The sequence below is a fragment of the Paralichthys olivaceus genome, chromosome 4 (assembly GCF_024713975.1).
Source record: "Paralichthys olivaceus isolate ysfri-2021 chromosome 4, ASM2471397v2, whole genome shotgun sequence".
Taxonomy (NCBI): domain Eukaryota; kingdom Metazoa; phylum Chordata; class Actinopteri; order Pleuronectiformes; family Paralichthyidae; genus Paralichthys; species Paralichthys olivaceus.
The window spans coordinates 12,553,706-12,573,519 of record NC_091096.1 but is presented as its reverse complement, the minus strand read 5'-3'; the positions used below and the strand labels follow the sequence as shown (position 1 = coordinate 12,573,519).

At 42.7% G+C, this 19,814-nt stretch overlaps 2 protein-coding genes across 5 annotated transcripts in view; both read right to left on the bottom strand.

Annotated features, from left to right (window-relative positions):
• ank1a (ankyrin 1, erythrocytic a) overlaps positions 1 to 2,777 on the bottom strand; it is a 91,892-nt gene extending 89,115 nt beyond the window's left edge. Inside the window, exon 1 of the mRNA XM_069523730.1 lies at positions 2,659 to 2,777. The gene's annotated coding sequence lies outside the window, so the exon portion shown is untranslated. The remainder of the gene's footprint in view (positions 1 to 2,658) is intronic.
• Positions 2,778 to 5,991: 3,214 nt separating this feature from the next.
• ebf2 (EBF transcription factor 2) overlaps positions 5,992 to 19,814 on the bottom strand; it is a 30,376-nt gene continuing 16,553 nt past the window's right edge. For 2 of the 4 annotated variants that reach the window (XM_020101097.2, XM_020101099.2), the window contains exons 7-16: positions 13,200 to 13,281; positions 11,604 to 11,745; positions 10,556 to 10,686; positions 10,207 to 10,333; positions 10,008 to 10,096; positions 9,828 to 9,893; positions 8,600 to 8,774; positions 8,329 to 8,508; positions 7,709 to 7,879; positions 5,992 to 7,523 (exon numbers count right to left, since the gene is read on the bottom strand). In XM_020101097.2, coding sequence (XP_019956656.1) covers positions 7,492 to 7,523; positions 7,709 to 7,879; positions 8,329 to 8,508; positions 8,600 to 8,774; positions 9,828 to 9,893; positions 10,008 to 10,096; positions 10,207 to 10,333; positions 10,556 to 10,686; positions 11,604 to 11,745; positions 13,200 to 13,281 — 1,195 coding nt within the window. In that variant the 3' untranslated portion in view covers positions 5,992 to 7,491. Of the gene's footprint in view, positions 7,880 to 8,328; positions 8,509 to 8,599; positions 8,775 to 9,827; positions 9,894 to 10,007; positions 10,097 to 10,206; positions 10,334 to 10,555; positions 10,687 to 11,603; positions 11,746 to 13,199; positions 13,282 to 19,814 lie in introns of all 4 variants that reach the window. The other 2 variants (XM_020101095.2, XM_020101096.2) reach the window with 1 other exon arrangement.

Genomic DNA, 19,814 nt, shown 5'->3' with positions numbered 1-19,814 from the left:
TGCATATTTATGCATGCTGATATACAGAGGACTCTGAGACATAAAAAAAAGAAAGGTTGTTTGTGGTTGTTATCACAGTGTTGCTACTGCTGGCATGTCACGACTACAACACGACATGTGACAGAATCGAACACGTCCAGTGACGTCCCAAAGTTCCCATGTGGTCTCAGACTTTTCGGCAGCACCGTAACTGTTTTATTAATACATGTGTTACTTTAATACACGTGAGGCTGCTCGCAACAAATCATGACAAGACATGCTTTAACTTCAGAGAAACCATTCTGGTAGAAACCCGGCAGATTGAAGGAGCAGAAAAATAAGCCATGCTCTCTCACAGGCAGGTGGCGCTATGGGGCTGCCTCTCACACATCAGAGCTGATCCTCTCCACTTCTGAAAAATATATATTCTTTTAAATCATCATGAGTCTGAAGATGTTTTGGTTTGAAGAACACATGCACATGGCCACACACGCACACACACTGAGCTGTAACTTCATCACTGGCAAAAGGTCAGCTGTGACAACTAGATGTGACCCAACTGCAATTATTCTCTGGCCCTGCAACACTCGCAGGGAGGGAGGAGGGCGATAGTTATTTGGGGGGGGGAATTCTAGTATGACAAGTCCCCTTCTGGGGATGAGAAATCATTTTCCCCCGTGCTCACACTGAAGCATCCCCACTGCTCACTACACGTCTCCATGTCTTCTCCCCTTGTGGAGGGACATTTTTTATTAGGGAGGCAAGTGAAAGCACATGTGGGCCCTGTGACCGTGTGTGGAGCAGAGACCTACAGGCCTGCCCATCGCTCACTTCTAGCAGTAACCACACCACCCAGACACTGCTCCGACAGCTGATCTGGACACTACCTGTCTCTCCTCAGAGCAAAATCAAATCTAACAACAGTTATCACACATGCTGACGTGAGATAGTGGCTTACAATTCTACAGCAGTCCATTTGGAAGATAATATCATTTGAAACATTAAGAAGGCAATTTACAGATGTTCAACGGGGCTTTGACAAAAAAGATTAATTTTACAACACCTAAATCCAGTGGTGGAGGAAGTACTCAAACTTTCTACTGAAGTAAAAGTGCAAATAAATAGAAAACTATTCAAGAAAAAGTACCACATTTACTTTTCAGCTTTAGTAAAAGGTGAGATGCCTTTTAATAAACTTAAAATTTAAAAGTGAAAGTACTTGCTGAGTGTGGCCTATTCTCTAATGCAACTACATAATTATAGCGGAGTCTCTTCAACATTATTTTCAGCTTCAGGAGGTGGGCTCTAATGCTATCTGCTTGTTCTGATTGGATCAATTGATTAGTGCTCGCTACTGATTACTTTTAAATATATACATTTCCCCTGGAAATAAATATCGAGGTTGTTTTTCCTCTCTAGTCAAGAGTGAGGGGCAGAGGATGTTGCACCTCGTTAAGCCCTATAAGGCAAATTGTGATTTGTGAACGCAGCTTATACAAATAAAATTTAGATTGATCAAAGATTGATAGTTAAACATTTTTGTGGAGTAGAAAGTACAGATATTTGCTGATGTATGTAGAAGTGGACAAGTGAAAAGTTCTTAAAAATAAAACTACAATATGTGCAAATAATTAAAACATGCACTTCAATACATCTCACCACAACTTAAACGTCATGAAGAGGCTTTAGTACCTGGGGTTCTCTCTCAACATGCACTTTTTTTTTCTTTTTACATCCTGTAGATCAACATTACTTGTCACAGCTACACATTGTCTGCACATTACCCATAAAGCATTTGGACTGGTCTGTCTATTTTGCACAACAATCTTACACTGCAGTTCATAACCTATCTACCCTGCGCAGACTTATGTTGTGTACTAAAATTTAACACCTGTACATGTTGTGTTACTTTTAAGTCTAGTCTACTTATATGTTTACACAGGGGATCGGAGAGAAACAGCGGAGAACAACCCGTCTCCACACGAAAGAGAACCTGTGACAGCATTCAGTTGTCATAAAAAGTATTTGGGCTACTGTAAAAAACATGGCGGCCTCCAGAAGGGAGGGCCTGCTCCTGATGTACATATAAAGTATTTTATTTATTATACATAGGGGGCATTTTAGGGGTAAAGAAAATACAATTCATACAATTAGATGATTAGACACTAGGAATATTTTATATTAAATTTGTGCCTACATCCTAAACACTGAACCTTTAAAGTGGACATCCATGAAAAGAAGATTTCTCTTATGTGGAAATCAAAGCTTTCCTGCTGTTCGAACTCTTTGTTTTTCTCTATAACTGTTGAAAATCTACCACTTCAATAATCGCACAATGAATGATTGCGTGGTTTTCAAGCACAAAACTTGTGGAGAGAAAGATTTCCAGGTTAATTGTTGCTCCACGTGACGCAGAGTGGGTGTGTTTGTTGTGGACTGGGCCTGTAGCTGCAGTTAGCTGCACCGCTACCAGGCCACAGGCGGGTTTAAGTTCTGAAAACATCGACACCAGAGGACCGTGAAACCCAAACTAAAAGCCCGGCTGTGGAGAGGCTGTCCGCGGACTCCACGTGGTCAGGCGCACGGCTCGGGACTCGCTGGCTGCAGAAGGGACACAGCAGAGCAGCTAATAGCATTAATGAGTCTGTGGAGCGCTAGTTGGTTAACTAACTAACTTACCTCAGAATAATGTGTTTCTTACGGGGCCACTCGGGCCACGCTTGATGGATGGCCTTACAGAAGCCGGGTCAATTAGCCGGGCCGGGTCTCCCTGCGTGCCGGCCGCAGACAGCAGTGGGAGAGCCCCCTCCTCTGTCACCGAGGCCCGGGCTGTAATTAATCACCGGCGTGGGCCTCCTCACCTCACACCGTTGCGCGTGCACGAGCAGCCAACACACGCGCGTTTGGCCCAAATTACCCCCTCCCCCCTCCTCTAATCTGGCTAATTGTCAATATTGTACCCAGAGGAGGAGGAGAGAGATCAGGATGTAGAGAAACTCCTCCAGCAGAGATCAGTCCTCATGTACACTGGACTGAGACTCACATGATGGTGTGCAAGTGACAAGGCCCCACACATGAGATGGAGATGAATAAAGAGTGAAACCATGAGAAAGAGGGAAGGAGAAGAATAAAAGTAACAACTGGGTGCCGCTGATTTAAAAGAGCTGACACAGAAATGAATAAAGAATGAAACCATGAGAGAGAAAAGTAAAATGATAAAATCCAAAACAAAAGACTTAATAAGGTCAGGTCTCATATATAAAATAAAGAAAGAGTGGAAGCATAAGAAAGAGAGGTATGTCAAATTATAAAAGTCTAAGTTAATAATTGGATGCCAATGACTTACTTAAAGTTTATTTTAAACACTACAGGCCACAGTTAGGCCTGGAGTTATGACCTCAGCACCAAAGGGTAAAAGAAAAATAATATGAAAAAGATTAATACTGATTCATGATTATTTAATATCATCATGGACACATTTATTCTATGGAGTTATTTATTTTATCCTTATTTTAAGTTAAATTTATTTTCACCTGTCCATTGCACTGTTCTATGTTGCACCATTGTTGCTGTAGCTGTATTTGGGAAAATCAAAACTCTATCTATCTATCCATCTATCTATCTATCTATCTATCTATCTATCTATCTATCAGAAAATACACTGAATGTCTATCTGGGTTTGCTATACTTAGATTATTAAGATATAAATGTCTGGTCTAAGTTGACATAATTACAAATAACAGATATATTTGTCATTGTAAATCTTGTCAGGTTTTCAAACGTTTTCATTGTTTGATCAGAATCAGGATCTGAATGTTGTAAGAGGAACATAATCACTTTTACAGCATAATTTGTCTTGGAGGCATCATTCTTGTTGCACCTCAACTCTGTGGTTTTGTCTCTCTCTCTCTCATGCACACACACAAACACACAGGTACACAAAGCACAGATTGAGAGGCAGGGACAGAGACATCATTCTGTGTTCACGGAGCATACTCCTGAGGTTCGGACAAAAGCAGCAGGCTGACAGATGAGGTTTGTGTTTGGGGGCAGGGGGAGCTATGTGTTGCTGCTGCTGCTGCTGTGCACTGTGTGTGTGTGTTTGTGTGTGTGTGTTGCTGCTTATGCATTTGTGCATGCATGCATGTCTGAGTATGTGTGTGTGCACCTATATGTGAATGTGTCTATATGTGTGTGTGTTTTGTTGGGGGGGTGGTCTCATGGGGCAGCTCTGTGTCTGTCCCATCTGCCACCCCACTCTACTGACACCCAAGGGAACGGCAGAAGGGGTTGGGATTCATTTTGAAAAGAGGAATCGGGGTCCAGTGGTCTAATGGGCAACAATGCAGGTTTTACTGACGGGCCAAAGGCACAGGACACCGGCTGGGTGCGTGGAAACCAACCTACCAATCTATCTGACAAAACAGTGGGCCACCCCTGTCAAGCCCTGCCTCGGTCTGCCTAATAACACACGCACACCCCTGAAATTATTCCTCAGATGAGAAAGGCATGCACTGTCCACACACACAGACGTTACATACACCCGGGGCTAATGTCAGCCTAATGCATGTCCATGCTGTGGCCGGAGGGCTAATTGGGTATATAAACACAAACACATCCCTAGAGGGGTGAGAGGGGAAGGGTGCATTTTGTGGAGCACGTTCACCCTATTGTAAGGAAGTCCGTATTGTAACTTAAAAACAGAGGCTCATCAGTGCTTCAGCTGCATAGATAATGAAGAATGACAAGGTACTTGCTCTCGTGTGCCCAGCAGCTACATGCTCTTTTGAAGTGATGATGTGGAACGGCTCGGTGGCAGGTGGCACCATCTCATCCTGTCTTTATCTAAACTGTGATCAAGAAGACAGTAAATGGCGACGCCGAGAACCACTACAGTAACAACAGAACAGTCATGTGGAAGAGGAGCATATGGCTCCGGCACCACTGGGCAGAAGGAGCACTGCAGCAAGATGAATGCTGAGGTGCCGGCAACAAAGCTGACTTTAACTTGTCAAATTAACAAGCATATCAAAAAAGAGGTAGAGGGAGGGGGGTGAAGAGGAAGAGGCAGCAGCCCAGACTTTTTTTTCAGTGCTGCTTAATGAAGACAAAGACGTCACACACAGAAACAGTGATTTCCTGTCGAGGTCAGGTTACAGATGGACACTGTCACATGTTAGAAGTCCCTGTGTTGCTCACTGTCACCGAGCAGAGCTGTTGATTCACCATTTGTCCACACATGTACAAATCCATACAGAAGACATGCATCCGCTGGGCGCCCACTCGCAGCTTTGAGCTCCATGTTAATGACATGGTTGCAGTTTCCTGGCATAACATTAATTACCTGATCAAAATAGAGTGGGTAATGAACTGCCCTTCTTTACCAGTGCTAATTACATTAGCAGAGAACAACCATTTCAGGGGAGCAAAGGAGAGAAAGAAAGACGGGACGAAGCTGTAACAAACAAAGAGTGAAAAACAAGGCAGTATAGTGAGGCTCATGCCTACGTGTGTGTATGTGTTTTGAGAGAGAGAGAGAGAGAGAGTAAAGGAGACTGCACGTTGGCGGGAGACTCATGTGGTTCTCACTCGGGCCCCCAGAGGCTTGGTCCTCAGAGAAAAGTAGGCTTATTGGAGAGGAGAGAGATGTGTGTGTGTGTGTGTGTGTGTGTGTGTGTTGGGAGGGAGGGAGGGGAGGGGAGTATTGTTGTTTATCTTGACATGCTCTGCTCAGTCTTTAACGCTCGCATCACAATTAAGATGCTGCGGCTCATCAGCTATGTATACAAAAAAAAGAATGCAAACTGCACAAGCACACAGGTGACGGGCACAGTCAGAAATAGATCCGAAGTAGAATGAAGTGTGGAGCTTTATAAGAAAATCTTTGTTAGATAATACAATCTGTTGGAAAATACTTACTCTTATGCACACATGTAAAAAAAGAAAAGCCACATGACACTTCACGATTTAATGCATCGCTAAAACTAAAACAACTTAAATCAGCGTAAGGGGTTCTTTTTCTCACTTGTTTTATTTGGAGGACAAAATATAATTACAACTCGAGATATTCAAACCACATTTGCACCATTTTATGTTCTGTTTCAAAGAAAGATGGCTTCAAAAAACATATTATTAAAATTGCTAATATTTTTTTAAATAAATAAAATTGACCAAACTCTAAACAAACAAAAAAATCGCAAATGTCACCTACTCTTTGTGTTCTTTGTTTTCATGTCCTGAGAATGATATTTGTGTTGTTATGACAGAAATCATGGAATAAGAACAGCATGATATGAATTACTGATCACCTAACACGCCCACATTCTTTACTACTGAGCAGTTGTGCTTTTATTTACCGTTTACTGCATAGTGACTAGAGGCCTGTACTGGGCTGACACATTTAAAATGAAACTGTTACATCGGTATGGTGTTGTCATATACATTTAAGTTTGCATCATGAAATGAAATAATAACAGGGCATTGGTGTGACAAAGCATGCATTATAAGTGAAATCAAAAAGGATAAGGCTAACTAACATTTTTCCTTTACACAAGGACAATAATCTTCTTTAACTGTGGGCATAACATTAGGATTTTGTCATGAAAGAACCTGCAGGAGAGTTTTATCTTCTCCACTAAACAAAACCCATTCCCTCGGATCATTTACCAAATCGACTAGCAATCGCTCAGATAACTTCATATCAGTAACAGTTGGAAAAAGGACCACTTTATAAAAACACATTTATATTATTCCCTAAACTAACTATAATAAGTTAAATTGCTTGTTTTTTTTTAAATAAATCAATATATGAATTCCTTTAGTAATAACCCTTAAGACAAAGAGTTCTCCCTTGTAAAACCGTAGGCATCAGAACAAAAAATAAAGGGTCTATTTTATCTGGAATGTAAATTGTCTTCAAAAAAGTCTACTACAAAAAAACCTCTCGCTAACTCACAGACAGTGTACACACACATGCCATTAAAGGTGTCCATACACAGATAAGATAGCACCCTGCTTTTTTAGAGCTGCAACGTCATGTCAGAGTTGTCCGTCATCCAACAGCGCTCGCACAACGCACGTCTCTTGGCCGAGGTTGGGGCAGGTGTTAGAAGGATCGAAGACTGCATGTGACAGCTGGCCAGAGGTCGACACGGACGCTTTAGAAGCTTGAGGTGAACGTGGGACCAGTTTTCCTTCATTGAACACAGTGCAGTATATGTGGTCCATTCTGGTGCTGGTAGCTAAGGAGCACAGTCTGTCTGTAGCTGTGGGTGGAGTTATCTCCTCTGCCTCTGGAGAAGATGGCTGGTCTTTGGACATTTTCATACCCCGTCCTGTTCATCCACATGGATGAGAAAGGGACTAAGAAATGGCGTCGGGGGGGGACGGGGGACTTGGGGAGGGAAGTTATACATGGTAGGGATCAATTTTCCATTCCCCCCCCACCCTCTCAGTGCCAAAAGAGGGGCTAAGTGAAGCAGTGGTCTGGGGTAGATTGGGACGGGTGCTTTGCTACATCGGGGGGACAACCAGGCCCGTCATCGCTGGAGAGAAAAAAATATACAAAGTCTATGATTCTAATCAATCAGCTCTTGCATTTAATGTACATCCAGCAACCGCTCTCTCTCTCTTGTTCAGTCATAGCTTTTCGAGGGGTTAGTACGAGGGGGGGGTTAGACTGCATTCGTGAGTTCAGACAGCGGGGTCAGATAGTGAGTTGGGTGGCTACCTCTGAAGCTGTTCCCCCCTGAGGCAGGGCAGGCAGGGGAGGGAGAGCCCTGGGGTCTGAGCACGGGAGCAAAAGCACTCTTCTGTTTAGCAGCAGACGGGAAGGAGGAGAAAGGCAAGAGAGACGATGAGGAGCTGGAGCTTCCTGGTATGGTGGGGCTGGAGGGCATGACTGTGGAACAGAGAACAACAGTCAGTCTGGGATCTGAAAGTCACAACACAACCTGCACTATGAGGTGAAATTTCCGCCTGTTTAATGTGACATTGCACATGATGTAACATCCATATCTGGGTCCAAACTTGAAGGTCTCAAGCAAATAACACTGGCAGAACCTTTGAATTTATTCATCACATATTTTTTATTGAGGCATCGCTTCAGTGAGAAAAAGGAATTAATTAAATCTACTTTATTTTGGTCTTCAAACTTGCTTCTGTGCTGCACAGCTAAGTCAACGTTTGCCTACACCGGCAAATGACAAACTTTATTTTGCTTCATATTTAATCTATTCCACTATCTGAGACACAGCACTGCAGCATCCTGGATAAGGAAGAGCTTGGACCCAGAAACAGATGTAACACGTCATGACTTCACAACCGAATTGAGAGCACATAAGATCTTACTATATGGAGAGCCTGTGGGGGAGGCACTGCTGAAACCAGGAGAACCAGGGACTCCTAGGCTGGTCATGGGAACTGTCCCGTAGCCTCCGGTCATCCCGCCGCTGCCATAGCCTGACTGCTGAGGAGTGGAGGCTGATGGGTAACCCCTTGGAGACAAACTGCTGGAGTTCCGAATGTAACCTGGAGGGAAAATGAAAGTGCTGAGTGAGACTTGAGTTTCATCAGTGACAAAAACAGAAGGAATGATGATCTTTTGTCTCTTTCTGCTCACCTTGGCTGCTCTGAATGGGCTCCCCGATGCTAACGCCTAGCTGTGAGGGGTAGGAGCCCAGACCCATGACACTGCCGTGCGCCGGTGAACTCGGCAGCGCCTGCAGCTGACTGTGAGGACGGGGAACGCTGTAGAGAGCCTCTGCGATGTCAGCTGCACGTTTCAGCAGCATGTCCTGCAGGAGATGAGATGAGGCAGTCAGAGACGGCTCAACGAAAGATTATGCAGTGTGGTTACATTTAAACAATGTTAACTCTCACATTATATCTGTGGCCTGCTAGAAAGGAATGAACAAGCTATACCCTATAATATATATATATATATATATATATATATATATATATATTAACTGTGATACTGTTGACATTCTTCCAAGTCATGCTGTTGCTCTAAAGTGTTTGTTATTGAATTCAACATTTGAGAACTGAGCGTCAGCTGCCAAAGTCATTTGCTACCAGCTACCAGTGCATTACAGTGTTTACATACAATGTTTTCATATTGTTTCCTCTTACGAGCTTGTGAGTGTTCAGCAGCAGCTGAGCCAAACCTCAGAAGCTGCAAATCTTTTCAAAATAATAACTGCTCAGAGTGGAGTTTTCAAATCAGGTATATTTTATTCATTTTCATTCAGGACTTAAATGAGCGGAAGGCCATCAATCAATCTTTAAACCATTGCTCAGTGCTGGAAACACTCAGGTGGCTCCCCCAGAAAGAAGATTTCATGCTCCATGATCCTTCTGATGATTCTTCTGATTCAAAGAAGTTTTCGTTTCTCATCTTAAAACAAATTGCTTATGTTTTTAGAAACTAGGTCACTGTTCTGTGATTTTCATGACATCTTATATTTCCTTCATTCCTGATTTATTTATAGAGTGATCTATTTTTCTCTCTTGTGTCTTAGGTTATGACTTTTCTTTAGTCGGAAACTTTGTTCTCTTGTTTGCTGATATTGTTTGTTTTGTAACTGTTATGTTCCACATTATTTTTTCGCATGTACTATTTTGTTTGTTTGTGTTTGGGCCCCCCTTGAAAATGAGATGATACATCTCAAGGGGTTTAATCTCATAACAACAAAATTGGTGTAGTTTGGTAATTGGTTAAAATATGCACAATTTACATTGGATACAACAGAATCACAGATGTAGTCTTTTAAACATCTTCATGTTGTATGTGTCGTTTAAGGTGATGAATATCTGTATCATGCCGCTGAGTATTTGGTTCTGTTTACCTGATTACTGTGTGGATTTCCGTACAGCGCCTCCACAAGATCTGCTGCTCTTTTGAGGAGAATCTCCTGCAAAGAACACATTTATTACATTAACATCATTAACATCAAGAGTGGAGTGTGCATCATTTCTTGTAAAATAATGATGACGATAGTAAAACCAATAAAATTGTAGTATCTCACCTTGGCCAGTTTCTCTGGGTCACCAGGATGTCGAGGGATGACCTTCTGAAGACGCTGGAAGCCATAGTCTATGGTCGGCTCATTAAGGGCTAAAAAATAAAAAAGAGACATATAGCACATTAGATCTAAGTCACAGTTCATCAAAAAATCCTCAAAGTCTTTTGGCACTTAAAATGGCCACAATGCATCCTCTCAATACCTGTGTAGATGAAGCGTCCGGGAGCTCCCTTGCAGAACTGTTTGGATTTATAAGACAGTGTGACTTCCACAACTCCGGGGATGTGTCGAGGAGGCGTCTGGACGCGGATGGCGTGCGGAGTGATGAGCTGAAGACGCAGCACAGAAATAGTGTCTCAAAAACAGCAAAAAAATCCCTTCTCCCTGTACCCTGTAAATATTTAGGCTAACACAATACAGCATAATATAGAACGCTCATAAATCATCTACATAATGAGACAAGCCATATGCTATATTTTTATGGATATGCTATATTTTGAAATATGATTAAGATGGTATCTTTAGTGAGATGTTTTGAAGACAATTCCCACCTCACTCCACACCAGCATGCTGCCAAACACCACCTGCAGCCCGTCAAAGAAGTTCTCCCCGATGACGATGACCATGGCCCCGCCGGTGGTCCAGCCCTCGCTAGGACTGATGGCTTTGATACACGGGGTGGCTACAAGAGAGAGCAAGGCAAGAGTTACTCACAGGTTTTCAACACAGGACGTTCAAGGATTGGAAAAACAAGTGAAGATAAAACATGGTTGTAATGAGTGTCGCAGGAGGAGTGTGTTAAAGGCGCTGATCAGTTTAAAGACAAATGTTCTTCACAGCTACATTAACTCGTAACATGAGGTGTTGGATGAGGTCCATAAAAGTCTGTAGTCAAGAAGTCAGTAACTTGGAGGCAGTTAAATTGACATAGCATAAAAAGGTCTGGTGGTGAAAGAAGCATTATTCATTTAATTTGGTAAAAAAAACTTCACAGTTAAAAGTGAAAATAAAGATAATAGAAGTTGAACAGGAGAAAAATGCCCCTGTGAGTGTTATATTCTGTAAAGATCATAATAATGGATTATAAGTGATAATAATACAGAAAAGTCAATGCAAAGATTTAATGCTGTAGCAACCCAATATGGAGTTATTTTGAACTAGTTTATATTCTGTTGAGTAATAATAATAATAATTATTTGTCTTTTGTTTATAGGGCTTTCAACAATTCTCAAATACAACATGGAACATGAAAACAGAAGAAGCAACTTAAATTCTAAATCAACATTTTTTGTATATAAAATATCATCAAATGCAACACTGCTGTTTTTCTTTTATAAATAAACATGAGTTATTGACCTATAACTTGTCAGGTTTAAAATTAAATCTGATTTAAGATAATATATTATTACTTTCATTTAATGAATGCATTAATTAGCTCAGTTAATGAACTCAGCAGCATCACTGATAACGTTTGATGTATCATGGTAAGTGCTGGAGAAGGATGTCCTATATTTCTGATTGTGAATGACGGAGCAGACGTGCAAAATCCAAATTTAAATGTGGCAGTGACATTATGGTGTTAGTGTGTCTGTGTCTTACCATATTCCATAGTGTTCTCTGCAGACTCGCCCGGCTCCAGCCTGCGGGCTCTCCGACCGTGTTTTGAGTTGTTGTGCACAAACATGTTGTCAGACACTGCCAGGACGTGGCCATCTACGCACACGGTGCTGGACAAGACCACCTGACAGAGAGGAAGATACATGAGTGTAGATGCACGACTTGGACAGCACGCCGTGTGTCACAATATCTGGTTACAACGGCCAAATCCCTTAGCTACAATTTGCTTCAGCGCACAGGTGATGGTCATATTTTTCAATATGTAATGTGACATCTCTGGAATCTCCATAATACGTCTGCATTCTGGTGATGACACTGCTCATGCACCCCTCCACCCCTCCATCAGGTCTCCATATGGCCTCTCCACTCCCTCTTGCCTAACTTTTTGATTCATACAGCATGTAGCAGGCTCATTGTTGTCTCCTCCTGATCCTTCAATGACACCAAACATATGGACCAAATCTCCCATTCTAGCCGCCCGTTAAAGTAGCGGATGATATATGGTGACCCTAATTTGATTTTCTGGCCGTAGCATGTGTGTGTCCCTTCCCACATCTGCCTCACATGGATGACACACACAGATAATTAACGAGAGGAAACGTGTAGGTTTTTCGCTGCGGATATTTATGATTGTTGATGTGATCAAATTTCTGAACTCCATAATGATTTAAAGTGTGTGTGTTTAGGAGGGAAAAGTGTTTTAAATTAAATAGTAAGCCATAAATATTTCATTATGTGTCTCTTTTTGAAATCAGGCAGTAAAATCTTGAACTCCTAATAATCCATAAACACCTGGCAGTAATTTTTGCAGGTGAAGGAAATTCAGTTCACTTCATGGAGAAAAAAAAGCACATGTGCTATAGGTGGTGGAAAGAAAATGGGGAACCTCAGGGAAGAAAACTGTAAATTATCGATCAAGCAGCAGATTCCTGTCCAGCTCTGATCACCTTTTAACCCAGAGATGAGAGTCCTGCATGCCCATAACTTCTCAGCATGTGTCACAGCGCAAGAGTTAAAGCAAACATGGCTGAAGGCCGGGGGAGCACCAAGACGAGGAGAAGGACAGAGAGGTTCTCAGGGAGAAGGCAAATGCCAGACAGGGGCCGCTGGTGCTGAAAGACGGCAGAGGAAGTGAGGCGGGAGCGTCCCCTGTGACCACTTCCTGGGTCACGGAGCATGACCTCCTCCATCTGGAGCCAATCACTCAATTCTTGACAACTTCCTGAAACACCTCAACCTATTTCCTGCACCCCAACGGCCGAGTCTCCTACATATCTGAATCCTTTCGTTTGTCTTTCCATCTCTCTGACTTCTCATAGATTTTTTAACTTTCACCTCTTACTCCCTCCACTATGTCTTACATTGGAATAAACCTTTTTTCGAGTGCGTCACTCTATAAGAATTTGTGACATAGGCTACAAGGAACTAATTATTAAATCAATCTGTTAGGAGGGTGGGGGGGCATGAAGAGAAAGTGTTTGCATGACTGTAAAATCATTTGAGTTCCCAATTTCAATGCCAGTTCCCGTCTTTCGGCACACGCAGAAGCACAAACAATTTTTTTCTACATTTTCATACCTGAAATCTCCTCATATCCCTCGGGTTTCCTGCCGTCTTCAGACAATTCTGGTTACATTTCAGGAAAAACTTCAAGAAAAACCTGCAAAGGTAAATAAGAGGACACGTGTTTGTACATCAACAACTAAGAATTCACATGAAAGAAACACGCATCTGATTATTTGCAACCCTTTAGCAGGTTTGTGGGCGAGGAGGACATTAATTATTTTTCAGAGACAGGTCTTTTGGATGGGGAATGTGTGTGTGCGTGTGTGTGCGCACATCGATATGATTACAGCTCTGACATCAATCCCAGCTGTTTAGCTTAGCATTAAAGTCAATGTTATTACACTTTAAATCAAGTGATGAGAATTTGAAGCACAGTCCAGTGAAAAGCGCTTCTGTGTTTCAAAGTAAACTGGAGACAGTGATGTATGCCAGAGGACTCAGGGGACCACGGTATCCCGCAATGCTGTATTTGAACCCCCACATGGGAATGGAGAGGGAAACGAAGTAGAGACAACTACAGAGAAAGTGAAATGAGGAGGTGGAAAGAGGAAGGTAGTGACAGAGGTACAGGCGTTGGCATGGACATGAATTTTGTTTTCAAGTGTATGTGTCTCATTACGTATGTGTGCTTATACTTTTGAATGTGATAGACTGTGGAGACAGAGGATGCGATGGAGAGAGAGAGAGGGAGAGAGGGGTGCTGATAGCCCCTGCCACAGCAAAGAAAATCTGAGAGAAAGGTGGAATAAATAGGAGTGAGGGAGACTATGGAGAGAGACTCCAAATCCCAGGTGTACGCAGTTCGGCAACACGGCCCGCTGCCATGGCAACAAAGCTCTGCCGCAATCCCAAAGTCCCCATGCTGAGAGGCAAAGACAGCGATGGGAAAGAGAAGGCAACAACAAGAACACATTCCATCACTGAAATACAGCGTAGAGGGAGGAGAGAGACTTGGCAAGGTGAGATGCAGGAAAGTATATCAAGAGTGCAGGTGCAGGGCGAGAGGATCCACACAAATCTCACAGAGGAGAGAATTTGGACAGAGGACGTGATAAAGCAAAAGAAAAGAGAAGATGAGCATGAAAATAATGCAGGGTTGGGATTTAATCATGGCAAATATATAGCCCGCAAACCAGATGTCCACTTCTTCACAGTCGACACATCTCTGTCTAACATGAAAAACATCATTAACTGATTAAACAAACAAAAACAGTGCTGAAGAAAAATGCTGCAGAGGGAGGCGGTGGGCTGCATGTGTCGCTCCAATCCCACCCACACTGTGATCCCTGCACATATAAGTCAACTTAATAGAGAGCTGTTGCTTGGAGAGGAACTTCATATTGGCCTCCAAAGCCCGAACCCTCCCATCAAACGCTAACCTCTCCCTCATTCTGTCAGCCTCTGCTCGTCCATTCTTCCATCACTCGCTCCAGCTTCCTCCCTGGCGAAAAGGACCTGGCCTACACGAGCAGCTCTCAGTGTGTCCAATATTTCTTGATTTGAGCTGTTTCGTCACTTTGACAATCAATATTGTTGTTGGCAGTGAGTGATCATAATTTATCAGCGAGAGCTTATGGACCTTCAACCTCGAAGCTGCACTAGACCTCAGGGTGGAGTGGAAACATGTAGACAAGCACATCTGTGCCTCTCCCACTTCCTCCTTCCATTTCTTATCTCATCGACATCTGACTTTGTCCAGAGGTTTAGCAGGATTAAAAATGACTATATATTTTGTACGTTTCACAGTTAAAGCTACACAGTTGGTTACTTGAGTCTAAAAAGGTAAATCAAAAGTGTTCAGTTTCATTTTACTGCCTCCTTTGAGGGTGATACAATATCTAAATTATATATAGCAGTAAAACATAAGGGGTTAACTCATAACAACATGGGAACCATATTTTTGATAACCATGCTCTCTGCAGTCTGGCTGTGTTTTGGTGACTCCACTTTCCTTTCCATTTGCATTTTTGGCCACTCAGAGTTCATGTGCCCAGCCGTCATCACTCATTTGACTGACAGACATGATGAATTTGTGCTGCAATGACGCCTCCGACAGTGAAATCACAACCTTAATTGAGAGATTGACTACATCCATGCAGCCCTTTCTGAGGGTTCTTGACCTTGTTTGTTGACTTCTCCTCATCACTCTCTGTTTGTATGACACCAGATGCCTCACACACACACACACATGCACGCGTGAAGAAACACACATTCACATGCATGCATGCACACTCTAATACACTGACACCCCCACCTTTGCCCCCTCCCAAAAACCCATTGAGTCAACTTTTCACCCCCCTCAGTTCGGACGCACACAGCTGCAAATGCTGAAATTAAAGCGAGACATTGACGCATATATTAGCATGCATTAGCCGCTTCCCCCTGCCCACTTAACATGCAAATCTCCCAGCCCCGTCGCCTCGCACCTTCTGCCACACATTCATTTGCTGAATTATAATTAGACTAATCTTGCATAATTAATAAGAAGTCGAGGGCCCTCTGTTTTTTATCCCCTCCTCTATTGTGGTTGCAAAAGTTTAATATTGCTGTTGTTTGTTTTTGTTTTGGTAATGTAATACACCCACACGCCTCCCCATCCACAGGGAAGAGATGAGGAGAACATGCAAAGAATCGGAGGTGATCTTCATGTCATGGGGAAATCGCAGAGAAAGGATATTTTCAAAGAGCTCCACCAGCTTCAGTGTGTTTATACTTGATGTGTGTCTTGTTCTGTACATTGATAGGATGTTATAGTCTGTGAGGCAGGTGTAAAAGTCTGTTAGATTAAAAGTGTAATAAAACTAACTAACTGTTTCAACTTTGGTTTATCATAGCTAGCAAGTGAATTTTGTAAAAAGGTTTTATTCTCTCAAAAAGAAAAAGAGAAGTGTTGTTTTCTAATAAATATTACATTAAAACTTGATAAGAGCGATTTATTTGTGATTTGTTTTTCTCCATATTGATTATAAATGTATGAAATAATTAAATTTAACAAACGTCTGTTGTGGTCAGTCACGGAAACCAAGCTTTGCAACACCGAAAACTTCACAGACACACTTAAAACAGGAAACACAAACAAAACATAGACCCAGGTCTTAAACCTCGGGATCACTTTCCACGCCAGGACCGCGGGGAGTCTGTTTTTTTTTTCTTCCTTTTCTGTCTTCACTTCTGCATCTCTGTCAAGGCCTCAGATCCCTTTTGTCTGCATCTGCTTCAGTTCCCAAGACTAAACACAGACCTCACATCACGAGGCAGCCGTCCCGGTGGTGACAACTTGCTTAACTAAAATTGGGTCAGCGGCCAAACAGCAAGTCGTGGCGCTAAAACAATCAAATATATGCAGGGTTTTTTTGTATTTGTTTGTTTTGCTAAATTTGTACTCCTCGCTGTGGATGCTCAGTTTGACATTGCTCCGTCCACAGGCATCTGTTACGCATAAGTGTTACTCACTATGTTTTACATATGGATTTAATCATGGAGTGAGGACCTAAGCAGCACAGGACCTCTAACAAAAATGTTCATAGGCATTCATCAGCACTAATCACTGTTGACATAAACTGCATTTTCACATAGACATAAAACACATCGCCCTCTGTGCTCATTGTAAATGAAGGTTTACTGGTAGCAGCAGCTCTTGAAGCATGTGAGCGAAAGGTTTTAAAGCAGATTTCAAGTCATTCAGTTGCACAGCTAGAAAAACTGTCACTGCTCCTCTCCTCCTCAGGAGTTGCCTTTGGCCTTGGAATTTTGAGTTAGTGCATCACAGAAGACAAATGTATTCTTTGATACAAAAATATGGAAGAAAAAAGAATAATGGTAGGAGATGTCATCGTTTTTCACTAGACGTAGATGCCCTGCTGCTCAGAGAGACGTGAAGAGGAGTTAAGACGAAGAGGTGGAGACAGAGAAAAGAGAAAAGAGCTTCTCTTCTTCATCCTCTTAATACATGTAACTCCTGATCTACTCTGTAAAGCCTAATAGCTGGTGGGTGTAGGAAATACTGAGAGACTGCACAACAGAGACAGAGAAGGAGACGGGGAATGTTGTCGTCCTGTATTCACGGCCATCACTCATCAGACATCCCCTCCATCACCCGCCTCCCCTCCACCACCATCACCCCTGAAAAAACAAAACAGTGTCCTGACATCGCAGCCAAGGGGAGCGGAGGGGAGGGCAGGGAGGGAGGGAGGGAGGGAAGCAGGGAGGAAAATTAGGAAACCAGATGTGAAGCATTAAAACATACTGACATGCTGAGGGCCTTCCTCTGCCACACTCACACACTGAGAGCACTAACTCATACAGCAGGCCCAGAATCATGCACGTATGCGTGCATGTGTCTCACACACAGGCCGTGCAGGCCACACACACATGCATGACTTCACAGGAAAATACACAAAGACGAACAGCATCTTGCTAGCAACCATGTGTGCACAATAAATCAAGCAAAATCATACACATTAGCAAAAACGACGCCTTAAAAACAAACGACTGAAAGTGAGAGCTGATTTTTAATAAAACATTAAGGTAATTGGCCAAAAACGCTGCAGCTCATGGCTATGGATGAGGATTCGGATAAACCACTGTTGACCTAAGAATGTTTCTCACAAGGCAGAGATCTACAGATGGGTCATCATGCATCAATGTATGGATATGCATCCAATTAGTACATGTACTCGGCCCGAGGAGCGGTGGGGCGGGGGGGAGGGATGGAGGTGTTTTGTTTTCCTCCATGGGGAGCGCTGTGTTTGGGGGATGGAGTGGGGAAGTGAGGGGGGGTTGGTAATAAATACCCCCGGACCTGGGTCCCCTGGCAGACTGGAAGCTAGACTGGTCACCAGGGTTAACACCCGGGGCACATGACCTTTGACACTGCTAATGGGGCACAGAAAACCCTCCACGAACTGATACCCCCTTTGTCGCATACCACCACAGGACCTTTCACACCAGTCCTCCCTGTACAACCCCCCCCCCCATTCTAAAATACAGGGAAATCTCTGGCATCAGCTGAACTGACTCTGTATTTTTGTAACAGCTTTTAAAATGCACAATCTTCTAATAGTCAATAACCACCTCTGGTTTGCTAGATTTCAACATATTGATATTACATTTTAAACCTCTGCTGTCTCCACTATCAGCAAGTGATTGGTCACCACATCACCCTGATGTCCACACGTCTCTCTGAGATGGAAGAGTTTAAACACACGTTCCCACATACATACATGCACCTCAAAACAATCAAGTATATAGTAGTATTCATATAGTTTACTTGAGTAAAAATACAAATGCAAGTGTACCACTACTACTCCGGTGCATACATGTGCAAGAACCAATGTCATGTTCAGTTTATTTTATTTACTTTCTATATTGTTGATTTCGGCACAGTCACAAAAAAGCGAATGTACTTTCCGCTCACTTCTAATCTTTACAAGCAAGAAGGTGAATAAAACATTCACTTCCTGAGGCGAAGCAAATCTGCAGCATATGTTTGACTTTTAATCTCTAAAAACTGAAGAAGTTTTATAAAGTGATTTTGTGTTTTGAATGTAAAACTCTCTTTGAAGTAATGTGTAACTATGACTGTCAAATAAAGTCCTTAAGCAGCCTAGTACTGAGTTACTTTACCCACTCATGAGATATCTCTGGTCACCTTTTATTTCTCTGAAGACTTGTGTTTCTTCATTCTTAAATCAGATGATCACTGATTTAAATAATATGTTTTTAGCTTATTTTAACCTTTGTTATAATCAGATGAAGTTATTTTACTGCGGTTTGTGTGTAGAAAAAAATACATTTGAGAAGAAAGATATCAAACACCTACATATAATTGATCAGTGGTGAGAGAATCAGTGAGTAAATCATCTCCAGGTAATTTCAGGGACACAATAAACACATGGGAGGGGGGGGGGGGCTTTATAGATTTGCCTGGTGAATTGGCCTTGCCCCTCTTGGCCTCTTCTTCACTGCCTCCCAGGCTGGCTTCACCCCTTCAACCTCAACCCTGGCCCGTCCTGCCTCTAAACTTGAGAACTGTGACAAAGCCAAACATTTAAACCACTAGTGCTGATTTATAGAGCTTGGTCGTGTTGTAAAACCCTCCAGGCTCGCCACCGCAAAAACAGGGACTGAAGAGAGGAGGTGCTGGACGGAGGAGAGTGGAATGATGGGAAGAGTACACCGGAGGCACTTGAGTGTTTCAACGAGGCTTCTCCTGGGTGCTGAAGGATTTTACTGCATAACCTCTTGCTTTAGCTGTTAAATGTGTATTTCAACTATTTAAAATGAATGAATGTTTGAGTCTCCCAAGCTTAGCTCAGCCATAGATACATGCATACAAAGCTGGGCCACATGGGACGGTGGTCAGCCTGCCAAATAGATGGATATGGAGAGATATTCAGAGGCTGGAGAGCATGAATTCACAACCAGGACAGGGAATAGAAGTCCCATCAGTGGCCTGACCTCTCCCAGCATGCTCGGTGCGTCCTGAGGGACGAGGATTCAAAATATACTCTCATAACTGTCAAATGGAGACGCAAAGCACCCTCTACAACTGAATAGATTCCAAACAAACCAGGAGGTCATCTGCAATACAACAACACAGACTTTCAATACTCTTTCAATCAATCA